This window comes from Pygoscelis adeliae, unplaced genomic scaffold, assembly GCF_000699105.1.
Source record: "Pygoscelis adeliae isolate BGI_AS28 unplaced genomic scaffold, ASM69910v1 Scaffold181, whole genome shotgun sequence".
NCBI classification, from domain to species: Eukaryota; Metazoa; Chordata; class Aves; order Sphenisciformes; family Spheniscidae; genus Pygoscelis; species Pygoscelis adeliae.
In genome coordinates, this window is record NW_008824360.1 from 42,067 (window position 1) to 59,614 (window position 17,548).

The 17,548-nt window shown below is 40.6% G+C and overlaps 1 protein-coding gene across 2 annotated transcripts in view; it reads right to left on the reverse strand.

The window, feature by feature from the left end:
* The window catches only part of ASH1L (ash1 (absent, small, or homeotic)-like (Drosophila)), a 56,710-nt gene that overhangs the window by 21,211 nt on the left and 17,951 nt on the right, over positions 1-17,548 (reverse strand). For both annotated transcript variants that reach the window (XM_009319776.1, XM_009319775.1), the window contains exons 3-6: positions 15,437-15,538; positions 11,432-12,173; positions 10,107-10,286; positions 2,451-2,545 (exon numbers count right to left, since the gene is read on the reverse strand). In XM_009319776.1, the coding sequence (XP_009318051.1) occupies positions 2,451-2,545; positions 10,107-10,286; positions 11,432-12,173; positions 15,437-15,538 (1,119 nt within the window). The remainder of the gene's footprint in view (positions 1-2,450; positions 2,546-10,106; positions 10,287-11,431; positions 12,174-15,436; positions 15,539-17,548) is intronic.

A 17,548-nucleotide genomic window follows, 5' to 3' on the forward strand; every position in this document is an offset into this window, starting at 1 on the left:
TGTCGTAGTCAGGTTTAAACCTTTATCAACAGCGAGGAAAGCTGCTGTCTTAGATACGAGATGCCTGGTGGGGTAGGTGGCAGAGGGGAGCTGCCTGCTGCTTGGATGACTGAACGTTACGGATGCCATTGAACTCCAACAGTCACAGTTAAACTCTTAAAAGCAGTGCCAGGAAGCCTGCAGGTGTTCACCTGGGAGGGGTCACTGAGCGTGAGCTACCAAAGGGACAACAGCAAATAACTGACGAAACTGAATACAACTCTCTGCCTTACAGTAAACACTAGTAACTTCTGTGTAGAAGTCTCAAAGTTGACACTTTCTCCTGAGCTCTTCTGTGTACACAGGAATACAAAGATGTAGCACAGAGAACAAATTATGCATTTAAAAAAAATCTGCATGCACAATTCATGCAAGATGGTCAAAGAAACCAAGTTAGTTTTGAAAATAGTATCCAAGCCCTTCTACAACCTTTACCAAAACAGACTTAAGAACTAATTCGGACTTGGCAAACACATTCCTAAATGTTTTGGAAGGACTTCAAGATGATCTATATTTTCAGCAATAAGTGAAACTCATTTTAGACAGGAGTTACTACTTCCATTGTAGATTTCATCTCTATTTTAAAATTTAGTGTCACCCCTAACCTCTTCCCAAAAGAAGGAAACTGACCCATTATATACTTTGTTAACATAAGACCTGAGGTCTGACACTAAGTTAGTTCTAGCCAAGATTAAAATGTTCTCTTATCACTTTGTTGGAATACTGTGTCACAAAATTGCAGTGAGAAGAGTGACTAAGGATGAGGTGTCAGTCCCATGTTTGATTTTCTCAGCTTTTCTAAATGTTAACAAGTGCCTTTACGTTCCTCCAGCAATAGTCTGTGGTTTCATGTAAATTCACATGCATACCCTCACAACTGGAAATGTTTTCCTTACAATTTACTCCTAAATTACTTTTCATTTTCAATGCTTTATTCATCCATAGCAGGTTCCAGGAAAGAGCTAAATCTGCTGGGAATTTGCTTTCACTTCTATGACCTCAGCGGGCAAAACAAAAGGCTCTTTCAGGTGCCCTGGCACCGTGCCTGGAGTGCATGGAAGGTCCCTCCAGCCCTCGTCAAGTGGGCACTAGTGCAGTCATCTGGTGGAGTCCTAAACCCTGTAACTCTGCCCTGCAGTTAAACCACTCTCCAGCGACCCGATACAGGGTAATTGAAGCAGCTTTATCTTCAGTGCAGGAGCGTTTGTGTCTGCTAGCACAAACAAATGTGGGGTCGGGGCCTGATGAAGAGAAAAAGAGGACAGGATCGTGGCACTGCAAACTCAACCTGAGCATCCCGACAGATGGTTCGGTCGTGCAACAGAGTTATATGACCCAATTCAAAAAGGAATTGAGAAAGGTCACGTTTCTGAGAATTTAAATGAACACTTTCAGTTCTGAAACCCGTTTTGCAGTTACTGATTCACGCAGATCTGTCAAAGTCTTTACCTGCTATTAACTCTCTGTGAAAGTCAAAGTTGTGTATGGAGCAAAAAAGTTCAGTTAAAGAAGACAAACCAGTTAAACGTTTGTATTTGATGGGACAAATATTCCTACAGAACAATGTGGAATTTCCCAAACTCTCTTTGCATGACAGTACTTGAAGTAAGAAATCACAGCATTCTAAAAGCTGAAACAATTATCTGAAAAATAAATCAATCCTGGTTTGTCCTGGCAAATGACATTAGCTGCAAAAATGTTAGTCTGGGTTTTCATGGCCATCCCCTCCAAGCAGTCCAGTCCAGTGGACCGGACTTCTGAACAGCATCCTGGAACTCCATGAGTTCTAAATGCTCATGCTAGCCTTAGGTTATGGCTTCTTTCTGCAGAAGGCAAAGAGAAGCCCTAAACCTCATTTCTGTTCTACCCAAGACTTCAAAACAGGGATGAAATAAAAACTACGTAATAGCTAAGTTTTTCATTCTCCCTCACTTTTATCCACACCTAAAGACAGACACCATGAAGTGCATGGGGACATGGGGGAATTTATTATTGCATGCTTAGTTTTTGAGATTTAACAAATGGTTACAATTGACTCTGGCTATTCTACTGTAATATTAGTTTGAAAAGGAGACTACTGTACCGCATTTAAGCAGAAGTATTACGGCAGTTAAAGCAGGTTTTAAACTAGACTGGCATTTTCTTACGGTAAACAAAAAATGAGAACAAAGTTCATGTAGGAAAAAAAAAGCCTCTCAAGAAAACTTTTGCACTGAAGAACACAGACAGATGAATATGACCTTCGGCAAAGTTCATACGCTGAAAGACATGAGTAACCTGGCAAGGCGATAAAATAAAAAAAGAAAAAAGGGAGAGAGGTAGAGAGATTGTGACGTCCAAACAGACTATTTCCATGTCACCTAAGTGCAGCACTTGTCTCCCAACAACTAAAACACACATGAAGTACCCACCAACGTGAATAGGGGCTGGAAACAATCCGTGCTCATGCTCTCCAGGAGTGTACTCAAGCTTTTCTTTCTTTAATTGTATGAGGCGGCTCTTCGGACTGTGGATGACAGCGACAAAAAAAAAAAAAAAAAAAATCAGAATGAGGAACACCTGTCATTTGCAAAAAACACGTTTTCTGTTTTAATTAAGGCACGAATGCCTAGAATATCAGGCAAGAGAATAATAATAGAAATGGCCAAAAAACCTGATTTCCAGGTTGGTTGCCAAATACACTTATCGCATCCATTTAAAAACTCGTGATTTGATTTTTCTCCCTAACTACTATTCAGGCAACACCTAATGGGACACCATCAACTTTAAATTCCTAGTATGTGATATGAAAGTAATAACTGAAGATTACAAAAATAAAAGCAGATCAACAAATCGTATCTGATGTTGCTTGCTTAGGTATTTGACATGTTATACATGTATGGTGCCTGCTTTCCTAATTTGCTAAGAACAAATCTTCACATGCTACTCCTTTAGAAGGCTGTTCATCAAGAAAAGCAGGAAAAGAACAGAAATCAGAGTCAAAAAAGCAATGAGACACCCCCTTTACAGAAAGAAAAAATAGGAATACGGAATAAGAATGGTTGTATGGGTCAGGCAGCAGTCAAACCACCTAGCTCAGTAACCTGTCTTTTATAAACATCTCCTTTTGGCTACTGACAAAGTATGGAAAGAAAAAACTGATGTGGTTATATTTAGGTACTGCAGCCCTGTAACATTCAGAAGAGACTTCTAAATGTTAAATATACCAAAGTTTAAAATTATACTGAAGCCTATTAAAGTTTACGGAAGTTTGTTAAGGGGTTTATTTTAATAACTGGACATACAACTGAAAGCTGACTCAATAAAAAAATGTGATATTGTTTAACTAGTGAATGGAAAATGCAAGTTAAAAACAAATTTTGAGCTACAGATAGCAACAACTGAAAATAATTACTGAAGGTTAGAAACAGAACTGATGGATTGCAATAATTTGTGGTTCACATACTCTTCTAATACTTTCTGGATTTCTGGTACTTATTTCACAAGTATAACAAATTACTAAATTTTAGTGAAATAAAAGCTAAGGCATACTGCTGAAACGAGGGCTCTGTTGAGCTAAATGCTGTATACACTGTTCATTAAACAACTCTCCTTTTAATAGAGTTATATGGCAAGGCTTTAGTTATTATGATACACTTGCATTTAACTTAATGTACACAGGTGGACACATAGCTATCCTAATCAAAAAGCAGTAATATTCTCTCAAACAATAAAGGTTATGTTTTTTAAATAATATGACCCTCTGTTTACTGATGGCAGGAATTAATTTCATTTGCTTTGGCAAACAGACAGCACCTTTGCCCACCAGGCAAAAATTATATTCTAGAGAGGATTAAAAAAAAAAAAACACAACCCCCCCCAAAAAAACCCCAAGCCCCAACTCATGTCTTCTAGCTGTGAAGAAGAAGCTTTCAAGCTGTGCTGCACTGAATCACTAAGACTTGCAAAGAAAGGCCATAAAGTAACTGCTTACAAGACCTGGAAAGCAAGCTCTTATCAAAAGGAAAAGGAAAGGTATTTTGAAAAGGCAAAGTGTGAACCTCCATTTCCAAGAGGCAAGCAAATCCTTAAGCCGAAGGCAGAGAAAAAAGGAAAAACTTTCAATAGAAAGGTGACTTAATTCAAGCCAAATGTGCACCCTTTAACGCCCACATATTCAGTGTAAAGGAAGCCAACAGAAAAATAAATTATGGCAAATAAACTGCAAGGAGGAAACCAGTGTGGAAAGGAAATGCAGAAGGCAATTATCTAAAACCACAAACATTAATTTCTTCAGGCACTGCAGACACACCCGTCAGACCTAGTCACAAAGAATGCTGGGTAAAGCACCTCCTCTGTTTTCCTTCCAAACACAGCGATGAAGTATTGTTAGAGGCATGCAAAAAATTGTTATGACAAATCAGTAAGCTGAACAAAGGCCATCAATACTTTAGGGACTTCAGAGGGAAAGGCTGAGATGTCAAAATAAAGCATAATTATTCATGAAAAAAGGGAATATACTAAAATAATCAAGTATAAACAATACACGCAGTTTTATAAACATAAATACCATGCAAAAAAAGCCTCATTAATTAAAAAAGGCCTCTCTACGCTATCAAGAAAAGGTCTGTATTAACATGCCCACATATTCCCACTAGGAAGATAATGAGCTATTTTAGGCTGGGGTTTCTGGGCAGGCAATAACGGTTCTGGTTTTGTGTTTAGCTACTATCTTTACGAGAAGCCTCTCCCTTTCACTTCACTGAGGCATGCCGATAGCCTTGCAGAAGCTTAAACTCAGTGTCAGGGCTCCGAGTGCCACCAACACGCCTTTATGACCCCAACCAGCCTCACAGGGGGCTTCCACTCACACCCTCTGCCCATGGCCCCCGCAGATCCATTTACGCTCAGCCCTGGACATTCAGTCCCTGCCTGGACTGCCTTGTGGGTGCACCCATCTCCAGCTCAGCCACAGCCACAGGAACTGTGGATCTGGTGGCTGAGCCATGCACCGGATTCCTGGCTTGACACTGGATCTGCCTGGCAATCCTGGACTGTATCTGACCCCGGTTACCATCACTAGACCTGATCCCGACCTGCAGACTGGCTTCCCCACTTAACCTTGGCCTGCCTCATCAACACAGGCTGGTCTGGCAATCCAGACTCTCGGCTGACGCTGGGTATCATTGCCTGGTCTGTCCAACTCACCTCACCTGGGGCTGTGGGACTGACAACAGGTTTCCTTTGCTACTGCTCGGATCACATTCTGTTCGTGTCATTTTTTTAACTGGGCTGGAATACTTACTAGCTAGATACACCTCACTACTGATGGCGCAGGTCGCAGGAATTCCCAGGACCAAACTGACTGTCCTCACAGCCTCCTAGGATCAGTTGACTCTGCGCTGCTATCAAGGACAAGTACCTGCTCATTTTCATACCATGCTCTTTAAGATGTTTCCCCTCAATAAGCAGATCTAATGATTGTTGCAGTTGAAAAGCAAAAGATCTCTCCAGAAAGCCAGGATCACTCCCTCCCTTTTTTAAGCAAGCCAGTTAGAATAGGGTGAGACCTCACCAATAATCACAGAGAAACGACACCTTTTAATATTTCAGGTTAGCATACTTTCAACAGTAAGCTGCAGTAGTACATTTCTGATCGCTTGACAGACTGATACATAAGCCTGGGTAGATAAGAAATGCCTCCCCTCTCTATAATCCACTGCCTAAAGTTGTTTGGTTCAGTTTCTGCGGGAACAAATGTAAAATACCCATTTTGTAAACGGTCCGCTTACCAACAATAGACCAACCTGGCCTCTCTCTGCAAGCTCCCAGTAACAGAGTGATGGCAAAGTGATTTTTTTTGCTGAAGATGAGAACATTCTGTACCATTCTGCAAAGGCTGAATGTCAGGCTTAGTCTCAGAACATCAGTCTAAAGTCTCAGGCAAATTAAGAATGGAACAAAGACCAGAACCACAGTGTGCTGGTTTTGGCTGGAATAGAGTTAATTTTCTCCATAGTAGCTAGTATGGGGCTACGTTTTGGATATCTGCTGAAAACAGTGTTGATAATACAGGGATGTTCTGGTTACTGTGAGCTGTGCTTACACAGAGTCAAGGCCTCTTCTGCCTCTCACCCCACCCCACCAATGAGCAGGCTGGGGGTGCACAAGAGGTTGGGAGGGGGCACAGCCGGGACAGCTGACCCCAACTGACCCAAGGGATATCCCACACCATATGACGTCATGCTCAGCATATAAAGCTGGGGGAAGAAGAAGGAAGGGGGGGACGTTCAGAGTGATGGCGTTTGTCTTCCCAAGTCACCATTATGCGTGACGGAGCCCTGCTGTCCTGGAGACGGCTGAACACCTGCCTGCTGACGGCAAGGAGTGAATGAATTCCTTGTTTTGTTTTGCTTTGTTTGCACACGCGGCTTTTGCTTTACCTATTAAACTGAATTTATCTCAACCCATGAGTTTTCTCACTTTCACTCTTCTGATTCTCTCCTCCATCCCACCGGGGAGGAGTGCGCGAGCAGCTGTGTGGGGCTTAGTTGCCAGCTGGGGTTAAACCACGACACACAGTCTTCTTTCCTGTACCTCCATTTCTCTCCATCCCTCTCCTTCCTTTCTTTCTGATGTGGTGTTCCATTTCTGTTCCCCCTCTCCAGCTTCTAGCGTCTTCTCCCTACACTCTTACCATGTTGGCTGGAATTAGTTCTCTGTGGAGCGCACAATTACATTTTTGAGGCGTGGAGCCCAATTTTCTCTCTGAGACCATAGTTTGACAAACATTTTAAGTCAGTATAAGCTGCCTTTGATGCTCCCCCCTTCTGCTGGTGTAACTGTTGGTATGACTGCAAGGTTAACTGCACCAGGAAACCTACTGTGGAAGGCTGGATTTCATCTGAATCACTATCCCAGCCTGGTTCAGTTGCCCTAGTCATCATGATGGGACAAAGGAAGGGACAGCACAGGGATAGGAATAAGCCACAAAGGTGAGGAGAAAGTAAAACTGATTCTTTTAGTGCAATGTTAGCTTATGCCAACTTAAAGCATTTGCTGAACTGCAATCTTAGACTGTCATTTTAATTCAGCTGGATGATTTTTCAATAGGTTTGCTTCTAAAATGTTCAATTACCTACTCTGAGTCACCCTGCAGCTCCACAAACTCCAACATCAGCAAAATGGAGGCACTGTAGGAGCAATGTGCCTATCACGTGGAAACACCACATCCCAGAAGAGCAACAGGCCTGCGCTAAACTACACTGTCTGTGCAACCATAGTCTTTGACCAGCTATGGTTACCTAACGACGAGCAAGATGCAATTCAGTGTTGATCACAGCAAATTCTATAGATTACACTTTTGCAATGAGGACTCATGTTTGTTATTACTGAAAAAATAATATATTATATAAAAATATATTTCCCTAAACAATATACATTTTGATTAACTAATAATTTACTAATTATTATTAAATTTCTGTGGTGAACTAGACTTTGTACTCCTCTAGGAAAGCCACTGCTAGGTAAATAGATAATGACTCCTGTACAAAATCTTCCTTTGCTCTCAAAGCTGCAGTCTTGTGCAACCACACACTGAGCTTCTCTTCGGCAAAAGATCTGTGTAATTCTTCCAGTGGGAGCTGAGGATCCTGGAAAACTCATGTGGAGGTTAACGTCAAATCAGCTAATGCTGTCTACAAAACTGCATTCAGAAATTGAGGTAGAACTGAGATTGACTCCAGAAACGATTCCTTTTATTCTTAGTTCATTTGCAAGGAATCAAAGTCTGAGCTTTCTTCACTGTGTTTTAGTAAAGTTTCTAGATCAAGGTGAGTTGGAGTGAAATCCTGTTGAGGCAAATTGTACAATTCAAGTGGCTGCAGAGAAACAATGCAGACTTTTCTAACAGTAGACTAACATTGGCAATGACATGACAAACATTTTCTGTGCTGTTGTTCTGGATGGATCAGTAGTTGGATGTGACTGATCTAGAGAGAGGCTGTAAATTTTAACAGTAAACCTCAGTAAAACTTTCACTACTTCCTATGTTCTAATGATGTTTAGGAAGTACTGAAGAAGATCCAATAGAGTAGGAAAACGGTTTTTAAGACAGTGTCTGCAATTGAACACTGCAAACAGAAATACAGAAAAATGCTGAGTACAACACCCCTTAATAGAGAATGCAGAGGCTGTTTTAACGGAGACAGGGATAACACTTAACTGTACCATCACTAGAGGGTGCCGTACGATTATGGAGTTGCATTTTTGTTCTCAACTAAGATCATGTTTTCATACTCATACAGCAGGAAGTTATATAAATAATAGGATAACAACATGAACTTCTGCTCTCCTCTTGCACCGACATATGTCTGACTGACTGTGCAGCAGAACTGGAACAGCAAGTTAAATCAGCAGAAAATTTAATTATAAAAAAGTGACTATTGTTCTGCTGATTTAGTTTGCTGAACCAATTTAGTAAAGAAGAGACCCAGTGCCAGCATGAAGGAATGGTGGGATCAGCCCTTCAAGCTGCACCTTGCTGTAAGACAAGACACCTAAATCAAGATGGCCACAGTTCTGTCCTTCCCAGCTATGCATTTCCATGCCTTGTTTCAGTATCAGTGTTCAAACAACCATGTAGAGAGGTAGTTCAGATTGTGTAGGCAGCATTTGCTTCCTTGGTAGGGTAAAGTTTCCTCAGTGTTCTTAAGCAGCTCATCACAAACATCAGTATCAGTGCAAGGGAAGAACTCAGCATGTGGAGCAACAGGCAAAGGGGAAGACCAAATCAGACCTCTTTGAGCTCCCAGGGAACTGCAACACAAAATGTGATGGGAGAGGGAGGGTTGTAAGTGGAGCTCAGCTTTGTCATGGCCTTCTCCAGGGTGGTGAACTTGATTCCATCATCATCCACAATACCTACAAACCTTGACTTTCACTTTCTGTATTCATACAATTTTTCAAATGACATGCTTGCTTACTGCCTATGAAATAAAGGTCCACCCTTGGCTGACTAGGTCTGACACTGTAACTAACATTTTATAATAAAGAAAAAGAAAAGACTCTCTCAGGTCCCCTCCTAAGGCAACAGACCTAATTTTTATGATAGAATATTTGAATGTTGCATGATTGTGTATACCAGTGACAGAACATCCAAATGCTGAAAATTTTAGCACATCTGCTTTCAAACTATTAGAAACATAAGCAGTCTCACTTTGAGCAGACCTATATCTTTGTTTCTTCCTTAGAGTCTTGATCCTTTCATTGATGCCTTCATTCTACTATGGAAAGAGAAGACACCAGGAACAGCTGATAAAACTATACTAGCAGTCTCCCAGTGATCTGTGTAACCTTTTAAAGTGGTCTACAACATAATGAGAAGGTGCCCAGTTTTCTCTCTTTTTAATCTGTCAGATCATATTATAAAAGAAGTGTAAATTCTTGACTTCAACATATTTGTTCAAATGGCTGTAGAAAACTTACGTAACTACAAATGGAAGCAGAAGTGGGCTGGTTATCAGAAACAGGAGATGTCCACTTTCTAACGTACACTAGGTTTTGAGCCAATGAGTGAAAAAAATAAAAGCATGCTAGATTTTTACTCTAAACATCTCAAAGAAAGCAAGGGAGATGAACCTCACTTAACTGTGAAATGAACAGGGTACATATCTGAAATTCTTGCACACAAAAGATGGCCAGTTGTCATCGTTCAGTCAATAAAAATAGAAAACTAATGGCCCCTTTTATGTAGACACTGTACTCAGTACCTGAACACCTCAAGCTCTCCCAGCACTTTTACTGCCGTGATCGTTAAGATTGTCGAATGAAGCTCTCTTACCTTCTTCAAGGTCGATACTCAGAAACACTTTCAGATTGGTGGAGGCTGCTTTCTGACTGGGGTTACATTTTAAATCTTCACTGGGTCAGATTCTGATAATTATCATGCATGTAATTTTTCACAGGCTTGAATTAAGTTGATGGTTTTATTTCAGCTACTCATTAGTAGCAGCTCTTTATGGCTCTAGTTGAAAGGAGACAGTTTCCACTGGAATATCAGACAGCAGCTTTTCACTGGTATTACTTACTCCGTTGTTTTGTACACATCAGAGTAGAGCCCTGCCTTCTGGTACTTCTTCTTTGGGGGTCGAGGAGCTTTTTTCTCACGCTGGGCTGGAGAAGGCAAAGGCTGTTCAGTGTTTTCAGATTCATGCGGTTTCCCAAGGGCTTCATGTGGACTGGGAGGTTCAGCTACTGTCTCAGAAAAACTGGAAGAAAAAGTAAAGATTAAAGATTATCTTACCATATTTCTTACCATAAAGATTATCTTGCCATATTTCATTATTCCTCTCTATAATCTGGTCAGCAGAAAAAAAAAAGTCCATGTTTCTGAATTACTAGGTGTCTCAGCTATTTAAAAAAATGCAATTCAATGACCATGATCAAGTGGTGGTTCAGTATAATCATAAGAAATGTACGATCTTTTTATAGTAATGTTATTATTAATTATTACAAAAAGAATATTGTTTGTACTGCTAATGTTTATCCCTCGGAGCCTCAGTTGAGTAATTTAGAAGGTGGCTTATGCTATCTGCTTTTGTACTCTAAAAATAGTATGTGGTAAACCTTTTCTCAGCCTTCAGGAGAGCCATACAATACACCCTTTGAACATGTGGTTCCAGCAACATTCTGTGAATCTAAGTGCCTATATTACAGTATTCATTTCTGAAACACAACTCGATGGTTATTTTTCAGAACTATTCTGAAAACACACGAAGGAAGACTTCTGGAAGAGTTTGATCTGTTTGTATTGATGACTTTGGGGATAAGCATATGAAGATTAGACCAGAGAGATTTCTGGTGTGGTCCTTTACTAGCCAGTGATTGCACAGGTGCACACCTTAACTCCTCCTTGCTGCTTTGGTTTTACTCTTTATTTGTTGTATATCAACTGATCTCACTTGACATTCTGTGTTGCTTGTAAGTATTTGTTTGTAATGCCTATGAGTCACACTCTTTAAGATTCCCACGGCACATGTAGCTCTTACAGTTCCTTATTCCGCACATGATGAAGGAACAATCTTTGCTATGATATCTCATCAGTAAACCTGTTACCAGCTCATTAAAAGTATTCTTCACCAAGGCAATCATAAAACTTGCTTCACTTGAGACACAAGCACAAACCCAACAGTTTTAGATTACCTGAGATTCCATCCCATTTTGGGGTGTCTTCAGTAACTCATGAAGACCCTAAGCGTACTTAAAACTGACATGTTGGTTCCCTCTACACTGAACTCCTTAATAAAAACAAATGTAACAAGCAAAGCTCATTAGAGTAGGATTCTTTCATGGATTGAAATGTTATAAAATCAACAATAACTATACTGAGGGTACAAAATTGTAAGGGAATTACCTCTTATTGCTCTCCTGTTCATCTTCTGGTAAAGACTTTTGTCGCTTCCTGGCCTGTTCCTCTGCAAGCCACCTCTTTCTCTTCCAGCCTTTTCGGTGATCTGTATTCAAGTTCACGCTTTGCACTACAGCTTCAATCACATCTGTGATGGTATCGGGTCCAAGGTGTAAGGGACTGCTGCTTTCTTCTCTTTTATCTAACTCCTGACTGACCAGTCGAGCCGCCTGGAAAGCTTGCATTGAAACGACAGCCTGCATTGGGTATTTCCGGGGCCTACCTGGCCTGCGCTTCACAAAATTATTCCCTGTCCGTGACTGCCTTTGCAGCTTTTTGGCTTTCAGAATTTTATTGACGTGGTCAAGATTTTTTTTTGTTGCCAAGATCTTGTTATAATTGCACATTTTCCTAGCTTGTCGCTGCATGGCTTCAACCACACTTCTCTTGAGATGATGTGGGGAATAGCTGTTTGGTAGTCTGTCTGACAGAAGCGAGATACTATCACTGCAGGAGCTGCTGGGAATTGCTGGAGCTATGAGGCTGTCCTGTTTCCCCAGACCTCTCTCCCTATTGTGGTTTCGAGCAGGACTAGCTGATGGTGGAACAGACACATTTGCAATGACTGCTTCTAAGGTTTTGTCCAAAGTAGCCTGGCCTTCATGTTGTGCCATGCGCTGCAGTAAGCTATCCACTGAATCATCAACAGCCGTTGCCAGCCTCGCTCCCCGGGTAGGTACTCCAATCACTGAAACACAAACAAGCATACATATACTGAAACAGACTTGAGATACAATCAAATAAGGTTGCAATTAAAATACAATAGTTGGACAGACTGACAGCCTTTTATATCCTATAATTGCCTGGAATGTTCAATGACAAGAGACCAATTTCTGTCACACAAGTTCTAATGGGAAAGGGACCTAGAGATGCAAGTAAGTGGGAAGTCTACATTTTGTACCATCAGTTTTAACATACAATTATTTTCTCTTTATTCATGTGCAGGCCCCCACTTCTAATAGCAAAGAGCAATGAGGGCATTCCCTATGTACGTACAGTCCAGAACTCTTCTCAAGTTTCTTTCTCTTCAACACTAAAAATAAGAAACCCGCTGTGCACAGAAAAATTAAATACTGATTAAAAAATTGAGCAACATCTGAAATGTTTTTAAACTAATTTTTCTTTTTCATAGTTTGGAAGTACTGAAACAACTTTATCATTGCTCTTGCAGTTTCTTTATCAAAAAGACAAACATAATGATGACAGAACTGATTGCAATAAAGAACAGGCTTGGATAAAGGTAAATCAAAATATCTGAACAAAAGAGAAAGGCTAATTTACACAGGAAGTAAAGTTAGATCTCACTTTTTAAACAAAATGTTACACGCTTTAGAGATGCACACTGGTATTTGAAAAAGAGGATTTCCAGGTCAACCATATAGATTATGCTGTATTAAAAAGGGATTTGTTCCAAACTAAGAGCTTCCCAAAGCTGCCCTGCTGGTTCTTAGTGATAACATTTAATCAGAAGAAACCCTGTTCTTTCTGGAATAAAACAGATGCTGTCTTCTCATAAATATATCACAATTGCACATTAGCATTTACAAAAAGTTACTGTAATTGTCACCAATTATTTAGATTAGATCTACTTAAACTGGTGGGTCCTAGGCTGTAGACTGAAGAGCACATACTAGCGTAAAGGTAACTGTTAAAGGGAAGGCAACAAAATGTTTTTATAAAAAGGGTTTCTATCATTTGGCAGGAGGGAGATTATGCATTAGCTGACAAAGATAAAGCACAAACAGTTTAAAATAAATATTTCCTAGTCCTAGTGCTCACTAGTCCGAGTGTGGTACTCTGGAGAAATGTACTCCTCATTAAGATTCCAAAGTCGTGAATTTGCAAGTGCAAACGAAAACGTGCTTCAGAGAGCGCACAATTTAAAAGGAAGAAGAATCAGCATAACAAGTTCTAAAAATCCTCCTATGAACAATGTTCCTCCTACAGGGTGAAAAAGGAACAGAGAAACACACTTGTCAGGTCACTGCTGTAAGCCTAACTGTAATCACTTGGAAAACCTAGCAACCTAAACAACTTTGAAAGAACTGGAAGGATTTACACTTTCAGCTTTCAATTTTATATGAAATAATAAATTACCCTTGTTTTCTTATGGTCTTTAAATACACATCGGGATGGAGCTGAGGGTTCCTCACAGGAACACCATCTGTTTAGCACAGTGAGCTCTGTAAACAGCTGCACCATGCAATGATAACCAAACTATACCACACAACACATTTGGACACAATGTCTGATGGATTTCCTTGAACTAGTGTTTCTGTTTGGAAATTGATCCAAAAGGATGGGACAACTGAAGGCTATGATCCCCAAAACAGCTGCAGCCCTGGTCAGGCACACTTGCAGCCTTTGGTAACAAAGCAGCCCTCTGACAAACGCACTGAAATCCCACATGCATTCCAGATCTACAGAAAATATAACAAAGACTGGTCTTTTCAGCTGCATCATCAGTTCAATGACTTTGAAGTTGATAAACTTGTGATTCATTTCATTCTTACGCTCTCCTGCACGAAATATGCCTGAACTTTTAACACCTTCCTACACACAGACTTAAACCAATTGCAGTTGCCCCTTTAAAATGAGTAAGTAAAAGGAAGTTAACAAGACAGAGAGGAAAAAGAACACACTTCTTCACTGGAGATGACTTTCTTTAGCATATGCTGAATAAAGCATCTGTTGCAAGTATCTGTTTAAAGGGAGGAGGAAATAGCAGTTTTGGCACATTCTTCCTATATGGAAACCATAACTAGTTCTTTAAGTACCAATCCTAAGGATGTTTACTACAAATCTGCAATCAGCTTCAGTGCCTAAGAACGTCTGGATTCTGCTAACAGGAGTTCTTTCTACAACTGGGCTTCTTACAAAATTGGTCAACATTATGATTTTTTTGTGTCCAATCATAGGTAAGCTCACATCACATTTTCCATAGAGGGACTGCAAACAGGGTCTGTTTTTACTACATGGCTGACAACTTGCCGGTAATATACAAGAAATGAACACTTTCAGATCTTCCCTCTGACAATTTGGTCAATGGATTCGACAGTTTTGTAGGTGTGAAAATGTGACAGGTAGCAACACGCAGGCATTCACACACAGTGTGACTGCACAAGTCTGACCTCCTTACAAAAGAAAGCTCAAAACACATCAGAAGTACACTTCCCTTCCTTGTGAAGTGAACAAAGATGGACTTCCTCAAGCAGCAACCTGCACAGTAGGTAACCCCATGGCTGAGAAAGCCAGCTCCCTCAATATCCTCTTGGCATACATTTTCTCAACTTCGTGATAATTTTTTGCATCTGAGACTTGGTCCTCATTTGATAGAATTGATGAGAATTCTACCGGGGTTCCCACGGCTTTCAGTACTTCCATCTCTCTCCTACTATCATTTTTGACCTGCCTAGGGTCATTCACAACTGTATCATTAGTGATGACTGGGATGAGGTGCTTGTCATGCTCCATCACCTTAGCAGGATTCTCCATGCTATGAAGAAAACATAACAGTACACCCTGTCTTGATCCTAACAGTTATCTACCCAAGGGCACAAAACTGTCTGCCTTCAGAACAGCACAGAGGTCAAGCTCTTCCCCATGGAGGAATGAATCTATTCATCTAATTCATTGATTAACTGTAGTGTCACAGGTCTTGCTAGCATTAAAGCATTGAGCTTCACGAAGACTAATTTAAACTGGTGAGGAACCAAATTCCATTCTGCCATAGCTATGCTGCTACTTCTCTAAGCGCCAGCTCAAGTTTCCCTATTCTACAACCCAATTTGCAGCACTTGTATCCTAAAATGTAAGTGGAAAAACTCGGTATCTCCATGAACATACTGCTGCTGTTAAAGTCCTCATAGCAATGGTGTCTCAGTTATCTGTAGTAGCATAGGTCTTAGTATAGCAATGGTCCCAAAAACAAGGCCACCAAATACTACTTGCCTGTAGAAGATGTGCTCTCAGATGTTGATCTCTTTCTGGAAGGGCTGCAATTTGTGCTCTCTGACTGCCTCTGGGAAGGTTTGTCCTGTGTTGGCAAAGTGCCTGAAAAGCAGATCAGGGAAGAGAAAAGCACAAAAAAAAAAATCATTTCAGTCTGGCAGTGCCAATACAACACACTGTAGATGCTAAATATTCAAACTAAGATTACTCTTTCTTAGCTTTAGGAACACTTGCTTCCTATGATGCATGTAGGTGGAGAAGGACGGAAATGGACCATCAAGAAGGAATGGCATAGGTAGGACAGTAAACAAGCCATGAAAAAAAGCCACTTAATATCATCAGAGTATTAGCTTTTACGTAAAAAAAAGAAAACAAAAACCCCCATATTCCTACTTTCAGATGAAACCCCTAGCTTCATTCCTTGATTTTCACAGAACAGTTGAGTTTGGAAAGGACCTCTGCAGATTACCTAGACCAACCACTCTGCTCAAACCAGGGTCAACTACAGCAGTCTGCTCAGGGCCACCACGTTCAGTTGGGTTTTCAACATCTCCACCGATGGAGACTCCACAACCCCGAGTTCAATCACCCTTATGGTAAGACACTTTTTTCTTATCTATGAACAGAATTTCCTGTACTTCAGTGTGTGCCCATTGCCTCCTGTCCTGTCACTGGGCACCACTGAGAACAGTATGGCTCCTTCTTCTTTACTTCCTCCCATCAGGCACACGTAGACATTGGTAAGATCTCCTTTGTGCATTCTCTTCTCTGGGCTGAACAATCCCAGCTCTCCCAGCCTCTCTCTGTATGACAGATGCTCCAATCCCTTAGTCATCTTCGTGGCTTTCCACTGGACGCACTGCAATATGTCCATGTCTTTCTTGTACTGGGAAGCCCAGAACTGGACACAGCACTCCAGATGTAGTCTCACCAGGGCTGAGTAGAGGGGAATAATCATCACCCTCAACCTGCTGGCAATGCTCTTCCTAATGCATCCCAAGACACTGTTCCTCATAAGAGTCTCTCCAGCCCGTTCCGCCAGCCAGTGACGGTCCCTCTGAACAGTGGCACAATCATCTGGTGTATCCACCACTCCTCTCAGCTGTATCATCTGCAAACTTGCTGAGGGAGCACTCTGTCCCATCATCCACGTCATTAGTGAAGAGGTTAAATAGTATTGGACCCCATATTGATCCCTGGGGTACGCTGCGAGTGACTGGTCTCCAGCTGGACTTTGTGTTGCTGATCACAACCCTCTGTGCCTGGCAGGTCAGCCGATTTTCAATCCACCTCGCTTTGTAAAAGCATTCTCTTCCACTCCTCAGGCAGAACTGCTTCATGTAAGACACTATGAACTGCAGAAAGCTGAAAAGCTAGAAAAAAAATTCTTAAGTACTTCTTTAGATTTGTCTCTTGCTATGTTAACTTTTCCTTTTTAAGATCCTGTCACAAAAAAAAAAAAAAGTATTTCTGCTTCGGTCAGCCATGGCAAATATGTAAAAACCCCAGGGTCTAAACAAATGAGAGAGATTTTTTATTATCTACATACAAACAAGTATAACGCATTATTGGATTTTAGGCACCTGCAAAACATGTTTCACTGTATGTTCTGAATGCACAGGGCTTGGTTTTACAAAAGAATCATTAGATATTGGCTTATCACTGCAAGATGCCATCAGGCAGCAGCAATCACAATTACCATTACTTAAGTTAAAACCAATTTTTAAAAAGCTATAGAAATCTCATGACTATTGAAAGGTTAAGGAACAAAACTGGTAATGGCATCTTTGCTGATAACATGAGGAAAGACCTATTTGTTTTCTTTCCCACATATACCTATTTTCTTACTGTAACTTGTTTTATTTCCCTAAAACTTAAACTTTTAGAGAATCCTAATTACTCTTGAAAGCAAAGGTTGTGGGATTTGTCAAAATTTCATAGAAAAATCTGCATATTGCAATTAGAAAATGCTGAGATATTAAAAATTCAGATATTAGTATAAAAACCTAAGTAGGCGATAATGCATATGGCAGTGTGCAATGAGAATACACCCATCATGAAAATCTCTAGAAGATAAAATCTAGAATGCATACTTAAAAATACTTTCACTCT